This window comes from Cotesia glomerata, linkage group LG4, assembly GCF_020080835.1.
Source record: "Cotesia glomerata isolate CgM1 linkage group LG4, MPM_Cglom_v2.3, whole genome shotgun sequence".
NCBI classification, from domain to species: Eukaryota; Metazoa; Arthropoda; class Insecta; order Hymenoptera; family Braconidae; genus Cotesia; species Cotesia glomerata.
In genome coordinates this window covers 9,346,236-9,366,436 of record NC_058161.1, presented here as the reverse complement: position 1 = coordinate 9,366,436, position 20,201 = coordinate 9,346,236, and the positions used below count along the sequence as shown (strand labels likewise).

General features: G+C 27.5%; 3 protein-coding genes across 5 annotated transcripts; 2 read left to right on the top strand and 1 right to left on the bottom strand.

The window, feature by feature from the left end:
• Positions 1-922: 922 nt before the first annotated feature.
• LOC123262957 (peptidyl-prolyl cis-trans isomerase 6-like) lies at positions 923-4,070 on the bottom strand. Of its 2 annotated transcripts, XR_006509062.1 has the most exons (6): positions 3,678-4,057; positions 3,154-3,358; positions 2,553-2,755; positions 2,342-2,484; positions 1,397-1,489; positions 1,028-1,166 (listed from the first exon to the last, which is right to left on the bottom strand). XR_006509062.1 is itself a non-coding variant. In XM_044725466.1 (5 exons), the coding sequence occupies exons 1-5, from the start codon at positions 3,729-3,731 to the stop codon at positions 1,025-1,027; spliced, it is 747 nt and encodes a 248-aa protein (XP_044581401.1). In that variant the 5' UTR covers positions 3,732-4,070; the 3' UTR covers positions 923-1,024. The 2 variants fall into 2 exon arrangements, 1 of the variants encoding a protein (XP_044581401.1); XM_044725466.1 differs by lacking the exon at positions 1,397-1,489 and having other exon boundaries at positions 923-1,166; positions 3,678-4,070.
• A 1,197-nt stretch (positions 4,071-5,267) lies between these two features.
• On the top strand, positions 5,268-10,108 carry LOC123262956 (carboxypeptidase B-like). Of its 2 annotated transcripts, XM_044725464.1 has the most exons (7): positions 5,268-5,567; positions 5,706-5,900; positions 6,493-6,615; positions 8,859-8,992; positions 9,082-9,257; positions 9,333-9,564; positions 9,648-10,108. In XM_044725464.1, the coding sequence occupies exons 1-7, from the start codon at positions 5,297-5,299 to the stop codon at positions 10,008-10,010; spliced, it is 1,494 nt and encodes a 497-aa protein (XP_044581399.1). In that variant the 5' UTR covers positions 5,268-5,296; the 3' UTR covers positions 10,011-10,108. The 2 variants fall into 2 exon arrangements, with proteins under 2 accessions (XP_044581399.1, XP_044581400.1); XM_044725465.1 differs by lacking the exon at positions 6,493-6,615.
• Positions 10,109-12,319: 2,211 nt separating this feature from the next.
• LOC123263334 (PC4 and SFRS1-interacting protein) lies at positions 12,320-16,353 on the top strand. Its single transcript, XM_044725994.1, has 9 exons — positions 12,320-12,642; positions 12,900-12,970; positions 13,056-13,213; positions 13,285-13,448; positions 13,762-13,939; positions 14,114-14,209; positions 14,297-14,526; positions 14,637-14,889; positions 14,960-16,353. The coding sequence occupies exons 1-9, from the start codon at positions 12,562-12,564 to the stop codon at positions 15,070-15,072; spliced, it is 1,344 nt and encodes a 447-aa protein (XP_044581929.1). The 5' UTR covers positions 12,320-12,561; the 3' UTR covers positions 15,073-16,353.
• The last annotated feature ends 3,848 nt before the right edge of the window (positions 16,354-20,201 follow it).

The following is a 20,201-nucleotide window of genomic DNA, read 5'->3' as shown; positions in this document are numbered from 1 at the left end:
GTGTAAAGTCACCAACTTTACCGTCACGCAACAAGTAATGCGCCTATATTTTAATCTTCTTCATGCGATAAGACCATTTAATATAATATAAATATGTACAAGTTTTTCGAAATAAAATAATCAATTTTCATTCCAATTCAAAGTAATAAAAGTTTCTTAGATAGAGTTAAGTAATTGAATGTAATCGATAGCTAATAATAATTAGATTTGTTAATAATTAAAATTTACCCTGATAGCCAGCGCTTTCTCAGTAAGTGTTGACTTCCAGCAGTTACGGTTAATTTATACATCAAGTTGGCGGTAATTCTTCACTCAACAACAGTTGTAAGCAAATTGACGGAAATCTACGGCCGCAACTTGAATACAATTTAACAGGCGAGACCATCTTTTTCTCGCTTTGCTCTCACGGAGTTCAACGGAACTATCTCTGTCGCACTCCCAACAGCAGAGCAATTGCAGTTTTGTGGTGAAATAGTTTATTAAATTATCTATTATCTCTAAAAACGTTTTTTCAAAATTTCCATTCGTTTCGCTAAGCCGATTGAAACTGCAATCACTGGTCTCGGCTGTTAACAATCAAACTTGTAGTTAAATTTCTTTTCAACTTTACTACAATTTGATGGAAATACTTGTACAGCAAGTTTTGATGTCTATTTGCAGAGTAAGTTATAGGTAACTAATAGGTAATCGCTCGCTTTGCCAACTCTTTCCGTCAAGTTTGTTTCAAATTGCGGACGTAGATTGACAGTAAGTTATAGGTAAGGTGGCTATCAGGGATATGTATTGTCATGAATTTTTTTCTGTGTAAGATTTCTAACTGACCAGCAACCGATGGATAGAAGTTTTGAGATATTTAAAAATTAAAAAGGAAAAAGAAATTGTATGAATAATTATTTTTATTATAAATTATGAAAATCAATAATGAAGATTGTAAAAAGATTATTTATTAATTCATTACAAATTAAGTAATTATGGTAGTTGTAATTTGTAATTATGTTTATAAATGTATTGTGAAATTGATGATTTAATCTTGCTTGAATAATTTTTCTGTTTCTTGTAATTTTAAACAGCTGGAATCTAATTGTTTCATTACCCAATGAAAGAATCCAAGTATTGAAAAACTAAATGATAGTGGAATGAAAGTCGCTTTGATCCATGCCCAGGCACTAAAAAAATAATATAGTGAAATTGTAAATGTTAAAATTATAAATGTTAAAGCAGTAATTAGACAATTGTTTTTATTTTTAAACAAATTAAAAATTTTTAAAATTTTTATAAATTATTTCTAATTTTTTTTTCATGTATAATTTACTTAAATAATATTTAATTTGTGTATAAAAATAAAATAAGCGTCTTGCAGTATTAAGTATTTATATATAAAAAATTAACTACTTACGATATTATACAAATAAAAACTACATTCTACTTTAATACAATAAAGGAAGTAATGATCTGTGTCTAGAGCTCCTTGGTAACAGTTTCGTTTTGACTTAAAAAAAAAAAAGTAATTACAATGAAAATTTACAACTTAACTGATTATATTTTATTTTAAAAATATTTCATATTTCATATTAAAATTTATAAAATCATTAATACTTAATCATTATTTTGATATTTATAATTTAATTATAAATTAACTTGTTTTTTACTTTAAATAAAGTATTTAAAATGTAATGATACGTCCATCTATCTATGTATAGTATAGCTTGAAATAAATGTTAAATAATAATTTAATACAACTCATAAATTGTGATTGATCAATTTAGATGACCTACAGTATAGTGTACGTGTCAGTAATCTTTAGAACCAACCGGTTCTAATTTGTCGCCATTGAAAAATTATTCGGATAGTCTAATTTACAAATGACCTAGTGGCTTTCAATCGTAACCGATTTTACAATTTACAGCTGTTAATAGATCTACAAATATATTTTAAAGTACAGTAGTCATGTTCATGTCTCTCGTTGTTATTTGCTCACGTAATAGCAAAAATTTTACACGGATGAAGACCATCGTATTGTCTAGGGATTTAAATATTTAGGTCACCCAACATAATGATATAAGTAATCCCCTAACAAATACAACAAACAGTCCTTGACATTCATTGCTTTTTTTTTTTTTTTCCACAACTTTCTCCTAGTCTTCAATAGATTTATAAGAACTTATAGTGAAGCTATTTTTTTACAGGCATCACTTACAGTGTCTGATTTTTAATTACTTTTGATCTACACTAGCTGCTACTTTTACTTCAATCTACTTTAATAATTAATCGATTATAAATTATAATTATAGTTATAAATAAAAAAAAAATTAATTAGTTATAATATTATAATTAATCATACTCGTAGGGATCTTCAGAGATGAAAAACGGTGCAGTTGTTGGAAGTTTTCCACTCTTGAGAATGACAACTGGTGATATTGGTGCGTCATTCACGTCCGTTTTCGTCTGCTCGATTTTAAAAAGTACGTCTTGACCTTTAATTACCTACAATTTTTCACATTAATTTATTATATTATAATATTATATATAAAAAATAAATATAAAATGTATACCTTTCCAAAAACAGTATGTATGCCATCAAGCCAGGGTGTAGCAACAGTTGTGATGAAAAATTGGCAACCGTTTGTATTTTTTCCTGCATTAGCCATGCTGATAAATCCTGGTCCAATATGATTGTAACCAGAGTCTTCATCATCGAAGTACTTTCCGTAGATACTTATTGATCCTGAACCATCACCTTTATCAATATCACCACCTTAAATCATATTAGAGGACATTAGTTATTAAAAAGATTTTCATCTTAAATCCAGCTAAAATGAATACTTAGTTTATAAATTTAAAGTTTCATTTTCATTTTTAACGATTACCTTTTTTAAATTCATTAAAAATTTATGTTAAACATTAATTTAAAATCGTTTTATTGAATTTAACTTGTATTCTTTCTTTGCCTTAAATTAATTAATGTAAATGATACTTAATTATTATTAATCAAATTTTACAACAGTAATAATGAAATATTTAATTGTAAGAAATTTTTATGGATTTTTCATACTACAAAGAATAAACAACTAAATTGGAAAATTGAAAAATAATTAAATAAGGACTGAATCATTTATTATACAGTAACTTTATTGAGCAATAAAATTAAATTACCTTGTATCATAAATTTCTTGATGACACGGTGGAACTTTGAACCTGCATAAGTTCGTCCATTGATTCCTTCCGTCGCAATTGTCAAGAAGTTTTTCACAGTCTTTGGCGCAGCATCTCCAAATAAACCAATTACTATTCTACCAATAGGATAATCGTCAATCATAATGTCGAAATAAACTTGATCTGTGATTTTATACGTCGAGGCCTGTAACATATTCAATTTTGCGAATATTAAAATTTTTAAAATGAATTATTTCATGCATGTATGTATAAATATATGAAGAAACCTTATACAAATGTAGAATGTCCCAACGAATAAACTATTTTCCCCTAATCTAGCTGTCAACTTAAGGGACTTCGACTTAACTAATTTAATTAATTTGGTAAATAAAATTACTTAAAAGTATATTGTAACAAAAAAATTATTAAAATTTTTTAATTAAAGTATATTATTAATGTGTAAGTGCAAAGCAAACTAATTTTATTAATAGATAAAAAAAATAATAATTAACTGATTACTTTACCTGAACATTTGAATATGCGATGACAGTTGATAATATTATAAATAATAGCTTCATCTTGGATGGAGATTTATTGTGCAGAGGAAGTTAATTTTGTGATGTGTGTTCTCTGAGATATGCTTGGATTTTATAATAGAATATACTTGGTAATTGGTGCTAGTGAAAGCAGGACCACTCCACGTCGACGTTTACAACAATGCTCACGTTATATTAATCCGCCTGAATGAGAAACGTCGACGTATAAGAAGTATGCTCGACAAAAATGTGGTTTTCAAGCACCACGAGCGTATATATCAATCCGCCGCTGGAGTCGTCGACAAGCAAACCCAACACAACAAGTATATGTTTAGTTATATATATATATATAGATACTTACTACGTTAACTTAGCAAACGTGCGGGGGCTGCAATATGACGCTGTTGCCCTCGTATCGTTTCAATCGTCTTTAAATGATTTAACTATGTCGCACAATATAGTTTACTAGGTGCAATATAGATCGTAGCAGATTTTACTAGATCATTACTTCACATCATCTTCATTGTATATGTATGAAGCTACTTGAACAATAATATTGTTATTAATATCATAAAATTATCTATTATTATAAATAGACATTACCTTATTGATTCATTCATTTATTCGATTTTTATTCATTGGTATTCTTTTATCAAAAAAATTTTTTTTCTGGATTGTTAAGAATAGCTTTATAGAGAATTATTTTTTTAGTAGATTCAAGTCTAGAGATTTAGCAATTCATGATTTCATACATTGAAAGTTGATTTTTATTAACATTTTGATAAATTATTTACAACTAAAGTTTGAACTAAAAAATCTATATTAAAAGTTTTTAAATAATTAAAAGTTTATTGATAATTGATATTTTTTTTCAGGCAACATAGTATATACTCCATCATTTATAATTTGTAAGTCTAGAGTACTTTTTTACAGCAACAATGAATGATAAATAGAAAATATTTAAGTTACTTCAAAAACAAAAAATTATTTTATTTTAACTGCAAGTTGCTTTAAAAATATGAACTACAAAATCCAAAGAGAAAAATTATGCTGAATAATAAGAGAAATAAATTATTTTAACAATGAAAAAGAAGAAGAAATGATAATACTTGATAATTATTAATAATAAATAAAAATTAAATGTTTGTCTTAATATTTGTTTGTTATATTTCAGTCGACTGTAAAACTGGATTTAAATCTACGAAGATGACAAAAAAAAGTTAGTACCGTTGGAAAAGATGATGATGATAAATAATGATACTGATTTTTACACATGATTATTAGCTGGTGATCGTTTGGCATGCTTTTTCGACCTTTCTATTTCTTTCTCCCTTTCTCATTCTGACAGTTGACAACATTTATCTTGTTTGTACTGATTCTCACATTTTTCTCAATGTCAATCCAACGGTTCCATAACACCCGCAGAGGAGATCCTGCCATAGAAAATAAATAACGACCATAATATAAGTTTATAAAAGACATCGAAGAAAGGTGATCGGCTGTTTGCGGAATTTACCGTTATTTAACATCAGCGAATATTATAAAAGGACGCTCAATTCACTGGCAAGGTCAGTTTGGCTCTGAGAATAGCCTCTTTTTCTTACAAAATGAAGTTTGTTTGTTTATGTATTGTTATTATTTATTCAGTACAAACATCATTCACACTTCCTCAAAGATTTAAACGTGATGCTAATATCACGGGATTACGTGAACTTGATGCCGTTCCTATCGAAGCCAGTAGTGAAGTTGTGGATACTGTTATTGTCAAAGCTGTCGAAATACCCGAAGAAAGGGTAACATATGAAGGCTCACAATTGTGGAGAGTCCTTGCCGACAATGAACAATCTGATTTTGTGTCTTATCTTCAAGATACTGGAGGTTTGTTTGCATTTAAATTTGCCTGGGTACAACCCAATAATTCTACAATAAAAAATAATTTTAATAGTGGTTATTATTAAATATCATAATTACTTCAAATAATAATAACAATTATAATTATTATTTATAATTTAACAGAAGTTACCAAGTGGACTGGAAATGATTCAACGGTTGATGTTCTTGTTCGTCCTGATATGATTCCACGTGTATCGCGCTTTTTACGCGAACGTCAGGTAAAATATGATGTGATTATACCAGACATTCAACAAGCAATAGATCAAGAAAATCCATTGCCATCACCTGAAGAACTAGAAGAGCTTGAAGGAAGAAAAGGTACATCTAATAATTGCGCTTATTTTATTAAAAATTAACCACTAACCCTTGAGATAATTATTAGTATATGTAGTGCTTGATTAGATTTAAGTATTTCTTCATTTATATTCCAGTGTAGTTGCAATCTTTAATTTCAAAGCAATTCATCAATGCTATCTTAAATTCAGCGGCTCATTATAAATGCTTGGGTATTGAAATCGATAATTAAAAAATAAATTAGTTTATAAAATAATAAGTCAAATAAGATTTTATAAAATGGGGTTATCAACCTCAGTTGGAGACGAAAGGATAACCCAGTTTCATACTTGATCGACAATACTTATTAACATAACAGTTACTCAGTAGTCTGTACATCGAGTTTTCACACGTGTTTTGATTATCACTTGTATCACTTGCATGTTCAATTTATTTATTTACATTTTTATTCTAAACTTGACTTTGATTTTCTTGAATCTAAAAAATAAACAAATGATGATCAGAATTAATTATAATAATAATGAGGATGAAAGTCATTATTACATTATGATTATTATCAAACCTTTGCTTACTCTTAGGGTAGAAAAAACAAAAAAAAAAATATAAAATTTTCTAGCTCGTTATGCTTGGTGGAAGGAAGTCAAGTTACGACGTAATTTATATTTGCGTCCTCGTGCTCCTCTTCATTATCCTGTAGCTAGTGTACATGGTGATGGAAAAGGCCTTTGGCAATACAAGGGTGAGGTTCATTCTTCTTGCCTCCCGTTCAAATTTGACCTACTGCTATTTTACTTTTTATGGGTTTTTTTTTCTTCCTATCATTCAAATATCACAAGTATATTAATTGCATCTTTTGATTATGTATTTTTATTATTATATCGGAACCATTAAAAATTAACTTCCAGGTTGACATAATATTTTGACTCTAATTAATTGATTATGATTATAATAATTTTAATAGACTTTTATTCGAAATAAATCAAACAGAATTAATAAACACGAAAATACATTTTATTCTTTCATTTATAATCTAAATAAAGTTATAATTATAAATAAAATATTTGATACGTATTTTGATAAATTTTAGTACACAGTAAAAAATTTTTCGTAAAATTTAACACAAAAATTAGTGTTGATGACTTTTTTTACACAATTTGTGTTGAATCAATATACTAAAATGTTAAATTCTACACACTAAAATGTTAAATTCTACACAAACATTTTTACACTTTACACAATGACGAAAAATTTTTTACTGTTTATCTGTCATTTATCACAATTTATGAAATTTTCGATTACGTTTAAATTATATGTATATAGTACTTAAAATTTATTAATAATTATTAATTACTATCCTTAATTGAACGTTTAAATTAATTTGATCAATTAAATAAATTATATTCCACTTAAAATTAACTATATTTTTAAAATCTTGTTAAATATTTAAAATTCAACTTAAATTCCCTGGCGGATCCGAATCACGGTAAAATACCGTAATTAAAGTGATTCACGGTGAAAACTTGTAATTCGGTTATTTACCGAATTTCTCGGTAAAAAACGGTAAAGTCACCGTGTTTTCACGGTAATTCACGGTGAATTCACCGAAATTTGCGGTTAAATTTTTATGAAACACCGTAAAATCACCATAATTCTTCGAAATTTCAAATCACGGTAAAATGAAACGATTACGGTGAATTTACGGTAAAATACGGTATTTCCCTGAAACACCGTGCCGTTACCTTTTCATGTAATTTTGAGTTTCGTGGACATAATGTCTTATCCCGTATATTTTGTTTAGCTGAAACTGAACATCGTCATTATTCTTGCGAAATCATGGGCCATCAATTGTTTATAGCCATTTATTTAAACAATTGTTAAAAAAAAATATATTTTTACTAAAGAAATAGTTTTTTTTATTTCGAACAATTTTAAGGCAAAAGTTGCTCTTATAAAATTTGCATATAGTTAAGAATTTTTGAGTTTTGAATTTTTTTTAATTTGAAATACATATTTTTTCACAATTTTAAAGATTAATTACAAAAGGAAAAATTATTTAATATTAAAATAAATATATATGAATGTAAAGAAGATCACCGAAAGTTGCTATTCGAAATCTAAAATTCTGTTGTTGTTTGTTCATAATACAAAAACAGAGCAATCAAAGTTGGTCCATTTGACAAGTAACTCGCTACAATTGGCGGCGTATGCGCAAAGCGAGCATTCATTGCTTTTTTTTTTCTCTCAAGCGTTTTATATAATTATTTATATATAATATATAATGACAAAACTTTCGTCTTCAAATTATCAAAAATATTTCAAAAAAAAATATTCGTTGTAAATTAAGAATCCTATTGATTATCTGTTGTACTGTCTAATTGAAGTATTAGTGGCATATTTACAAAAAAAAAAAAAACAGCGTGTGATAATGTTTTCTTTTTATAGCTTTCGGAAAATAATTTTTCATTTGATAAATTCATTGCTACTGCTCGAGGAAAAGAAGTTATTTATAACTATACAAAATTGTTTATAAATAATTGTATAATTTTGTATCACGAGAAAAAATTACAAAAAAATTTGTCGAATTTTAAGAAAACAAGTTCAAAAGCATCAGAAAAAGAAATTTTGAATGCGAGCGCCAAAAATTTAGTGATAAAAAAAATCACGGTTTACGCTAGAGCTTTAAATGAAATACAGTGGAATCACTGTAATTTTTGGTGAAATCACCGTGATTTTACCGTTAACCGCGGTGATTTTACCGTAAACCACGGTGATTTCACCGAAAATCACGGTGAACGTGCACGGTGAAATCACCGTGCAATCACCGTAAATTCCGGTAAATTGGATCCGCCAGGGAAGAAAATGAACGTAATAAGAAGCTAAGAAAAAGTACATATCAAAATGTCTTACACTTGCGTGTGATATTTGAAGATAATTAATGAGCTTTTGCCAAAAATTATGTTAATAAAAAAAAGTTTTAATCAGGTCATCGCATGGAGTGGTCGAGCTATCACCGGTTGGAAGATATTCACGGTTTTCTGGACTACCTTGCTGATACATTTCCCGATCTTTGTTCGGTAATGTCTATCGGAAATTCGGTTGAGGGCAGGCCTCTTAAGGTATGTAGTCTAGTAAATACATAAATTATATAATTTTTATAAACAAACTGCTGAGTTAACTAACTAATTTATAAAATAATTAATAAAAGGTCTTACGAATAAGTAAAGGCGATCCAAACGTACCAGCTATTTGGATAGACGGCGGGATTCACGCTCGTGAATGGATTTCTCCTGCATCTGTGACGTATATTATTAATTATTTGGTTGAAAATAGCGATGAACTTCAAGCTGATTATTATATTTTACCGGTTGTTAATCCTGATGGGTAAGTTTTTTATTTTGTTTAATTCAATCCATAGATATGTGATAATAGTCATATTAATTGTTTTATTTTCTGCAGATACGAGTATACTTTTCGAGGAGACAGATTGTGGCGAAAAAATCGTAGCAGCCCCGAAAAAGGTGGTGTGTGTATCGGCGTGGACTTAAACAGAAATTTCGGGTATCGATGGGGAGGCCTTGGTACAAGTAAGCAGCCTTGCAGAGAAATTTTTGCAGGCACTGGGCCGTTTTCAGAGCCTGAAACAGCGGCAATGAAAAATTTCTTTGAAGCAAGCGCTGCTAATTTCAAGGTAGAAATTTTAAATTTTATCCTATTATTATGACTTTTATAATACATTGACGTTATTAAATAATTTTTTTTCGTCTTGTCTAGGCTTATTTGTCATTCCATAGTTATGGTCAATATATTTTGTATCCGTGGGGCTATGACAGAAGAGTACCACCAGATTACGCAGATTTAGAACGTGTAGGGCAAAAATCGGCATCAGCGATGAAAGCTGCGGGCGGTTCTGGTAGTATTTACACAGTAGGTAATAGTGCAACGACACTTTATGCGGCTGCTGGTGGTTCTGATGACTGGGCCAAGGCGATTCTCAAGATCAAGTATGCTTATACAATCGAATTGAGAGACAAGGGTAAAAGTGGCTTCATTCTACCGGCTCGTTATATAATTCCTACGGCTAAAGAAGCACTTGCTGCTGTCTTAACAATTACTGAAGCTAGTAAATCTGTATAAATAAGTAAATATTTAGTTTAATATTTATTTTTCAACGGTTGAGGAGTTTGTGATAATTTATTATATTTTTATATATTTCTTAACCATTATTTATGTTATAACTTCCCTGAATAAAAAAAAGTATTGGATTGACTAGAAAACCAATACTTTTCAATACTTTTTTCTTTGTCTCAATACTTTTTTTTTATCAGGGTTACACCAATAGTCTATTTAAGTAATAAATTATTTTTTCATCTAACAATTGTATTAATAATTTAATAAAAGATTAATTTTTTTTTAATTTAATTTAAGTTTTTATTATTCGTCTTTGATTATTTTATAACAGATTTTATGAAAAATTTTCATATACAAGTCACTTTTCAATGACCCTGAAGTTAGCCGACACCCGCCATTTTAAAAATAAAAAAACCTGTAATTTGGAAAAAAAAATTTTTTTTTTAGTTTTGAAAAAATACTCGTCTAGATTTTTGAATTTTCTAAACGAGTATTTTTTTCAAAAGATCAAATAATAAATATTCGAGTTATAATTTGAAATGAAATTTTATGATTAAGTATTTTTCATTTAAAAATTTTTACAAATTTAATTACTTTTTGATTTTTATTCATAATTTTCCGAAATCTAGACGAGTATTTTTTTTATTTTTCACTTTTCCAATTTTTCAGCCTGAAATTCATCGAAAAACGCTATTTTTTAAAAAAATATCTTGTAATTTTTAAAAAAACAAAAATTTTCAAATTAAAAAAAAATACTCGTGTAGATTTGTCATTTTTCTGAACGAGTATTTTTTTTTTTTTTTTTATATTCATAACTTTCTTCATTGGAAAAAAAAATTTCGAAAAAAAAAAATTTTCAAAAAAAATTGAAATTTTTTTTTTTTCAAATTTCCAAAAAAATCAATCTTTTTGACGGAAAAAATAAAGATTTTTAAGAAAAAAAAATTTTTTTTCATTCAGAAAAAGAATAAAAATCGAAAAATTGCTTATTATGGTGATTTTTGCGAAAACAAAGAATTTGAAGCTTCGTCGGGGCACTATGAAAAAAAATCGCAGCGCTTTGAATTTTGCAGAGATTTTAAGGGACACTAAGGTTGGAAAATTACCGACGATATCCTTCGTTTATCCATTTTATCCAAAGTTATACCAAGTTATCCAAATATCCTTAATTATGCGAATTTTTTTCTTTTTTTCAGTCAAAGTTTTCAATTCAAAAAAAATTTTTTCATCAAAAGCCGTTCATAGTATCTTATGAAGAATATTGTGTAGTTTCCAAAACCCTCCTTGAATTTCATATACGATCATTATTTCTAGAGATATTGATTATCAAAGTCAAAAAGCACTTTTTTGCTTTGATTCGCGATAACTCCGCGGCAAATCATCGTACAGGCTTTACATGATAAAAAATTTTCATGGTCGTATAGGAAAACTAGACACTTGGAGCTACAATTTGCTTTTTTTTTTTGCTGTACGATCATTTTAGTCGGAGTTACAGCTCGTTGAAAATCACCTCTACATTTAGAATCTTTTTGATATCCCTTAATTTTTGTGACTAGTGTATAAATTTACGTTATTCAAATGAAAAAAGTTATGAATATAAAAAAAAAAAAAAATACTCGTTCAGAAAAATGACAAATCTACACGAGTATTTTTTTTTTAATTTGAAAATTTTTGTTTTTTTAAAAATTACAAGATATTTTTTTAAACAATAGCGGTTTTCGGTGAATTTCAGGCTGAAAAATTGGAAAAGTGAAAAATAAAAAAAAATACTCGTCTAGATTTCGGAAAATTATGAATAAAAATCAAAAAGTAATTAAATTTGTAAAAATTTTTAAATGAAAAATACTTAATAGAATTTCATAAAATTTCATTTCAAATTATAACTCGAATATTTATTATTTGATCTTTTGAAAAAAATACTCGTTTAGAAAATTCAAAAATCTAGACGAGTATTTTTTCAAAACTAAAAAAAAAATTTTTTTTTTCAAATTACAGGTCTTTTTATTTTTAAAATGGCGGGTGTCGGCTAACTTCAGGGTCATCACTTTTCACTGACATTATTATTTATAAGTATGAACACACCCAAGCGTCACAAAAAAAATGTTGATTTTTTGATAGATTTTACTCAATAAGAAGTTAAAAAGTTAATAATCGTCAACTTAAATTCAACAAAACATTAACAAAAAAAAATTTGTGCCGCTTGGGCAATTAAAAAAAACGCGGGTAAAACCAGTGAGTTTCATGCGAACAGGTATAAGTAATAATAATGATAATAGTGAAGCTAGCACTAAGACACCATTTGCCGGCGCCGCAGCAACGCGTCGTATCGTAGCGCGTATGTTTTTTTCTCGTGATCCCCTTGCTCTTCTTACGTTTCCTCAACAAATATTACGAGGTTTATTGTGCAAATGGTTGCGCGTTCAATAAACTCAAGTGTTTTTTGTAAATTAATATATTTTAACCATTCAATAAATTCATAATATTAATCGATAAATTATTTTTATTATTGACACGTATTTAATAATTATACTTTGTTATATTAATATCGTAATTAATAATGGTTAAACTAGTGAAAAAATTTGTTGTCGGTGACAAAGTATTTGCTAAGGTTCGAGGTTATCCGCCTTGGCCCGCTAAAGTAAGTTTGATTACATATTTATTTTATTTATCCTCTATAATTATTGATATAAGTCATTAAAACTTCATATATTATTTAGTCATCATAAATTGTTACTGTTTTTTTTATCAGTGATATAAGTTAAACAAAATTATCAAACAGTTGGCTTTTTCATGTAACTGCTATGTGAAGATTTCATCATAATTGGCTGGCATTTTTTCTTTTTTGTATATAATTTATTAAGTATACATTGCATTAATTTATTTTCATTATTTCAGATTCGAAAAGTACCAGAGTCTAATAAAAAAAACGGCAAATACGAGGTTTACTTTTATGGAACTGGTGAAAAGTACGTTCTCCATTTTATATTAATACTCAATATTATTTTAGTTTGATTTAATTGATTAATTAAAAACGTGTGTATTTAATCGCAGGGGTGAATGTACTCTTGATAGAATATATGATTACCACGAGAATAAGGATAAATATGGTAAGCCTAGTAAAGCTAAAAAATTTCTTGAGGGTATGCAAGAGCTTGAACAAGACATTGATAAAGTTGAGGACAAAACTCCAACTATAACTGAAACAAAAGGTATTTATTAACTTTTTAGAATGATCAATTAATCACAGTTTAAATATTTATTTATCATTTATAATTTTTAGAAGCTGTTGCTGATGAATCAGATCATGAAAATAACCAAACGACAACTGAGCCCTCTGCAGCTGCTCAATTAGACAGTGATGTAGAATCAACATTGGTAATTGATGAGAGTGATAAAAAGAAATCGTTGAAACGTAAAACAATACTCAATACATCAAATTCTACCGTAAGTATTAAATAATTGTTGAAACTATTTTATCCGTACTAAATTACTGTATTCCAAATAGGGATTACATTTATATTGATATTATTAAAGTTTTTATATATCATAATAATTAATCCCGATATTAACTATAAGGAATTGCCGACAAGCTTACTTTGAGATTAATTAGTTTGTGCGATTATTCCTTACATGAATAAATAAAGCTTAATAATGTAATTTTTTTTTGATTGATTATTGCCTCATAATACTGAACAACTTTTTGATTAAATATTGTGTAAGTAGTTCTGAAAATGTATAAGTTATTTTTTAATTTTAGGAGACGCCAGAAACAAAAAAGAAACGTGGTCGTAAAGCGTTAACAACTCCTGTGACAGAAGCAGGGAATGAGTCTCAAGGTGAAGAAACTTCTGGAAAAGAAGTTGTTAGTCGTAGTGGCCGAAAAATAAAACCTAAACGTTTTGCCGATTTTTCAGCCGATGATGAATATGATTTAGGTATGTAGACAATATTGAAGTAAGAGACTATTTGGTTTTTTAAAAAATATACAGTTTTGGTATTAGATGTGATATAATTAAAATTAACTGAATACAAAGTCTCTTTGAGTTCAAAAAACTTGTGCTTATTAAGTGATTTCTGAATAAATATAAATAATTATATTTTTCTTACAGATACTATCGGACGAGGAAGACCGAAAGTTAAACACGAAGAGCCTAACGAAAACGTATCGACTCAGTCTAATGCTAAAAAAAGAATGAGCATAGAAAGTAATTATGATTTTTTTTTTAGTGAATTCATAACTACTGTTTTTTCTATTGTTATTAGGTGTTTAACGAATTATTTTACTATTTCAGAAGACGATAAAAAGCTTATAATCAATGAAAATTTGAATCAAAGTGAAAAAACTAAGCGGTTACGTACGGAAAGTCAATTGATAGAATTAAATAATCAAATAAAGTCATACTTGTCTTTAGAACAAGCAGACACTGACAAATGTCTCCGAGCAATGGACGATGTACTCGGTCTTACAATAGATTCGTTAATGCTTAAGAAACATTCTAATGTTGTTGAAACTGTAAAAAGGGTAATTAATCCATCAAAATCTATAGATTATTATCTTTTAAATTATAAATTTGATTAATCAATCTATTTAGCAACGTTAATAATGTAGTAAAATTAATTATTGTTTTATAGTTACGAAGATATATTGGTAATTTATCAGAGTGGTCGCTTTCTGAAGAAGCTGTTAAAAATTTTAAACAAAAAGCTCAACAAATAAGGGAGAAAGCTGATGAAATGTATAATAAGTTCAAAACGCTGTTCATTATTCCGGATGGTAAGTCGTTTTGGCAGACATTTAGTGAGCAAGTTACACAGTTTAAAGAAGTTACGAAAAATATGTCTGAGCCCACAATATTTGGACTCTTGGTTGATCCGACGAATCTCGGTAAATAAAATTTATTTATTATATTATTTATTAAGTTGTACAGATAACTAATTAAATAAAAATAATTTAGAGTCTGCAAATGCCAATGATGTATTGTCTGGTGATGACGGAGTTACACAAAATGATGTCGTAGCTAAAGGAGATTTATCGACTGATGAGACATCATCTCCAATCTCCAAGTAACATTCATCAATAAATTAATAATAAAAATAAAAATAAATAATTTAATAAAATACATCATCTCCGCCATTACCAAATCGTTATTAAAATGAAGTCTTCAAGTTGTCTAAGATAAATAAATATGTTTATATATTAATTAAAACAATTCATTCATGCTGTTTATTTAACTCGAATTACTTTTTATTATCATTTATAATTAAAAACAAAATTTTTAATATCGGTGTTCATTTATCTTTGATAACTAAGTGACATTTGTTTCAATGACAGTTAAGCGGCGTAACACCATTAGTTGAGCGACAAATGCACAATTTTATTGGTGGAATAATTGAATTTATATATATGATAATTATAATAATAATAATAATTTAAATGAATGAATAAAATAAATAAGCGCGTGATTTTTAGTAAGAGATTATAAATATTTTACCAACTTTATTTACTCCAGTTGCTTCTTTATATATACATAAGAAGTCTTCGTTATCAACGACTTACTTTATTTTAAATATATTAAATAATTATTTCTTTCACTATCTTCAGCTAGCAATAGATTTTTTTTTTTTAAATAATTTTTCACGTAGTTTAAGTCAGATATAATGATTGATATTTATTTGGTTTATTACGCAACTAAATAATATTTCATTATTTCATACTCGTCGTTACATTAGATTTTCATTTAGTTAAGTTCTTTTTTTGTAACATTAATGTTTAGTGAATGAATCGAACACTATAGTTACAAGTAATAATTAACGAGATATTAAAAATATTCACTATTTCATATTCAGTTGTTGATTATTAGCAGTTCATGATATGATGATGAACAAGAAAATAAATCATTAGAATTTTAAGAGTTCTTCTTATGATAGACTATTACGTGTAAATAAATACTAATGTTCAGTTTTTTAACTCAAGTAAGCAATAATAATTTTTTTTTTCAGGCACGACTTATTAAAAAATAATTTTAACTTTGTAAAAAAAAAAGAGTATAAAAATTATATTGATAAAATTTTGTTTTATTTCTGATTTAATTTAGGCATGTAAAGATAATTGTTATCGAAATTTATATAAATAAAAATTTTAAATTTAAATAATAGGTATGAAAATTTTATACAATGAGTATGAAAATGAAGTGAAGATAAAAATAAATTTAATTATATTTTTGGTATCAAACAAAATTACTTTGTATTAAAAAAAAAAAAAAAAGAAAAAAAAAACAAAATAACTATAACTGATGATTGTAATGACTTACATTTAAGCTTCAATAAAATAATTTATAACTTGAAATTATTTTATTCTTTTTTATTGTAATTATAGATTTAAATATATTTCCGAGTTTAAAATGTACAATAGTTTTAATTAGTTATTTTCGAAAACTAACGTCCGGTTCGCCAGCAAGCGGGTACAGTGGCCGTTTTCTTGAGAAAAAAAAATTTTGGCGCATGCGCAGAACGCACTTGCGGAAAGGTTCTGCGCATATAGTTTATGCGGGGAAAATTTAAAAATTAAAAAAAATTTTTTTTTGTTATAACTTAATTTTTTTGCACTGTGCGTCCTGTGCATATAATTTGAGCGCGAAAATTTAAATTCCTCGAAAAAATATTTTTTCGAAAGTGTAAACCATGGAGAATAGAGTATTCTATCGTGTAAACAATTATTTTTATTTCGAAAAGTCGAGCTAGTCGTGACCAAATAAAAATATTTTCATCAAAAATTCTTAATTAAAAATAAAAATTTTTATTGCTTGAAAATTTTAATTTAATAATTGGAAAACATGAAACATTTTAAGCGACTAATAATCTAGTCAACAAGTGCCTTTTTGGTCAACTTTTTCCAGCAGTCTCTGAAAATAATGATTCAGTGTCATTCAATTCGGAATGGCATCTAGATGATTTTTGAAAAGAGTGAAGTTCCGCTTGCAAAAATTGCAAAAGTAATAAAGATTTTAAAAATTTTTAAAAAGATTCAAAATAGAAGGAATTTTCCTAAAAAAATTCTTGACTCCTGGAACTGTATAAGACCAATATTTATAATTTTCCTAGAGGGATGAAAATACGGTCAAAAACGGGTGCTCTGGCTTGCGTAAGCCATGTCTACTTTGGACTCTTTATTAATAAAAATTATTTTATCATATTAAATATAAAATTTAAGTAATGAAAAAATTCAGGGGCTTACTGGATAGATCAATGAACAATAATCAGTCTGAAAAAATTTTTCATCACATTTTCTCAATTAGTTATGCAATAGCTAATTAAAAATTTTTTTCTGCTTGAACATGAATATTACAAGTGTGATAATCGTTAAACTATAAATTTGAGATTTTTTTCCTCTTTTGAAGTAATTCTTGGAAGGCTTTATACAACAAAATAGATCCCCATTGAAAAAGTTAAAAAATTTTTATTTTTCAGTTTTTTATTAATAATTTTCGTTGTTGCAAAATTAAAAACTTAGATTAATAATTGAAAAAATTGGAATTTCAATCTTTCAAAGAAAAATTGTTTTTTTAAAAAAATTTTTTTATTGCTTGAAAACGCATTTGTTAATTAAAAATTACTTTCACCCACTTCTAATTAATACACGGAGAGAAATGGATAATGGCGTTTAACACAATGTCAGTATGGTCTCCAGACCGATACTAAAATAGTATGTGTAATATTGCAATTCAGTATTGTAACGAGTCCCATAAGTATGGCGTTATTTACTATGTAGTATAGTAATGGTGCTATTGTATTTTTTACACGTATGCATAGCAGGCTTGGCAAGACAGTATGGCCCTGAGACCTATACTACATTGGTGATGACGCAATGGTACTAGCGGTTCCCGCTATAATTTTTGGCGTGTTAAGCAATTAATCTCTTGTGTTACCATCAAAACTACACTGATGGAAGGATTTGTTTTTATTTAATAAGCTTTATTAACTGTTAATAAATGATTTCTTAACATCATAGGATTTAATAAATATTTATTAAAAGTTTAAAAATTAAAAAATATAAAAGATAATTATGAGCTGTGATAGAATTTGGTATTTTATAATAAACGTTAATATAATGTAATATAATTAATGTAAATAATTTATAAAGATGATTTTTGTTTATAAACAATCTTCATATCATATGACATTGCAAGCGAACCAAATTTACTCAAAAAAATATTTGTCAACTGTTAATAAATATTTGTTAACTATTAATAAATACTTATTAACTATTCATAAATGTACTTTCTTCCCAAAAAAATATTTATTGAATGTTAAAAAGTATTCATTAAAATTTAATAAATTAAATAATTATATTCAAATAAATTAAATTATTAATAGTTAATAAATTCTTCTATCAGTGTATATAAGGTAAAAGACCCAGTAATTGACACTGGTCTAGTTATTGACACTTGCAATTTTATTTTAATTAAAGAAAACAAATCGACTCTAATAAATTAATAAATGTAATTTTTGAATTATAAATTTTAAGATAATTGGTTTTTTGAGAACATTTTATTTTTTTAATTAGAATTAATTTTTTTTAAAATAATCTCTTTCATATTTTTAATAAGACAGACATAAATTCTTGTAATTTTTTAATTGATTGTTGTTATTTTTCTTCACTAAAACCAATTCATATCAGAGTAAGAATAAAAAAAAAAAAAAAACAATCATGTCATGAAATAATATCATTTTTCATTTATATAATATATTTCGGACATAACCTACGTCTATAATTAAATAAACATTGTTGTTACTCCAATGGTATTGTAGCTAATATCACAATATAGGCTAGGTCTACCTGCCAAAAGAATTGTACATTAAATGTCAAACAGGCCATTTAAAAATTTAAAATAAAAAATTTACATTCTAAATTACTAAAGTATCTAATATGTTACCATTGAAAAAATTAGCTTTCAAATATTGCTCATTGATTCTATTGTTGTTCTCATTCTTATAAATAGTACAGTACTATTAAATTTTGTAACTATATTATTAAATCATTCAAAATTATTAACTTCCTTAAAATATGATGATGTTAGTCTTATATATTTAATATTGTTATACGTGTACTTTATTATAAAAATTATGTATATTATTGTCATTCGGCTAGTTTGCCTTGACATAAAAATTGAATAAATAAAATAAATAAATAAAATAAAATACATAAGGTAAAAGCCCCAATAGATGATCACGTACCAGTATATGATCACTCCATGTATTTGTACAGTCAACGCTCTTTGTATTTGACTCGCCCGTACAGGACCATTCTCTGTATTTGACTCGTCCTTGTCCATAAGAGCTGAGTAAAATCGTCAAATACAGAGGAAGAATGTGGTCAAATACAGAGAGCGTCTACTGTATATCTATATTCACAAATATAGGTATACAAATACATGGAGTGATCATATACTGGTACATGATCATCTATTGGGGCTTTTACCTTACGGCAAGCCAGTATGGGCCTGACGGCCGTACTAGCATTGCGGCATCCGCGATAACTATCGCCAATGTTACCATTCCCGCAATGGTCGAATCATCTATGTGTACAATTTAATAATGGACAAAAATCTTCGATACCATACTGTATGGCGTTCTCGCCCATACTGGTATAGTGGTATCTACCATCCATTTCTCTCCGTGTATAAGGAACTATTAATTAGATGTATTATATTAAGGAACTATTTTTAACTTCCCGCTAAGAAAATCGAAGATTTCCGAAAATCGGGAAGTTATTGTTTTCACCCCGTTTTACAAAAATCGAGTTTTCATCAGATCTCGACGTTTGAAGGTCACAGGAAACTTCCCTGACTATCCCCGCGAGGTTGTCACTCTGTCTGTATGTATGTGTGTATATATACAGGGTGTCCCAAAAGTCACGGACGCCATTGTAGCATCTGATGAAAAAAATAATTCTGAGACGAAAAGTCCTTAGCCATTTTTCAATTAACCGCATAGATAATTAATTATTAATTAAAAATAACGTCTATTTATTTGTTAGAGAGAGAGAGCGCCAGTGTCCAGTAAACTATGTGCCAAACAAAGACACAACTAACTGTATGACTAACTAGTTTCTATAGCTAACGTAGTCACACATATTTACTTACACATTCACACGTGCAAGCGTCTTTGTTGGAACGCACTTGACTTGACACTAGTGCT

Coding starts and splice junctions, on each gene's coding strand:
- LOC123262957 (XM_044725466.1), bottom strand. CDS start 3,731: ATGAAGCTATTATTTATAATATTATCAACTGTCATCGCATATTCAAAT. Junction 3,359..3,677: donor TCGCATATTCAAATGTTCAG/GTAAAGTAATCA, acceptor AATATGTTACAG/GCCTCGACGTATAAAATCAC. Junction 1,167..2,341: donor ATCTCTGAAGATCCCTACGA/GTATGATTAATT, acceptor TTATTTTTTTAG/TGCCTGGGCATGGATCAAAG.
- LOC123262956 (XM_044725464.1), top strand. CDS start 5,297: ATGAAGTTTGTTTGTTTATGTATTGTTATTATTTATTCAGTACAAACA. Junction 9,258..9,332: donor CCGGTTGTTAATCCTGATGG/GTAAGTTTTTTA, acceptor TATTTTCTGCAG/ATACGAGTATACTTTTCGAG. Junction 9,565..9,647: donor CAAGCGCTGCTAATTTCAAG/GTAGAAATTTTA, acceptor CGTCTTGTCTAG/GCTTATTTGTCATTCCATAG.
- LOC123263334 (XM_044725994.1), top strand. CDS start 12,562: ATGGTTAAACTAGTGAAAAAATTTGTTGTCGGTGACAAAGTATTTGCT. Junction 12,971..13,055: donor TTTTATGGAACTGGTGAAAA/GTACGTTCTCCA, acceptor ATTTAATCGCAG/GGGTGAATGTACTCTTGATA. Junction 14,210..14,296: donor AAAAAGAATGAGCATAGAAA/GTAATTATGATT, acceptor TTACTATTTCAG/AAGACGATAAAAAGCTTATA.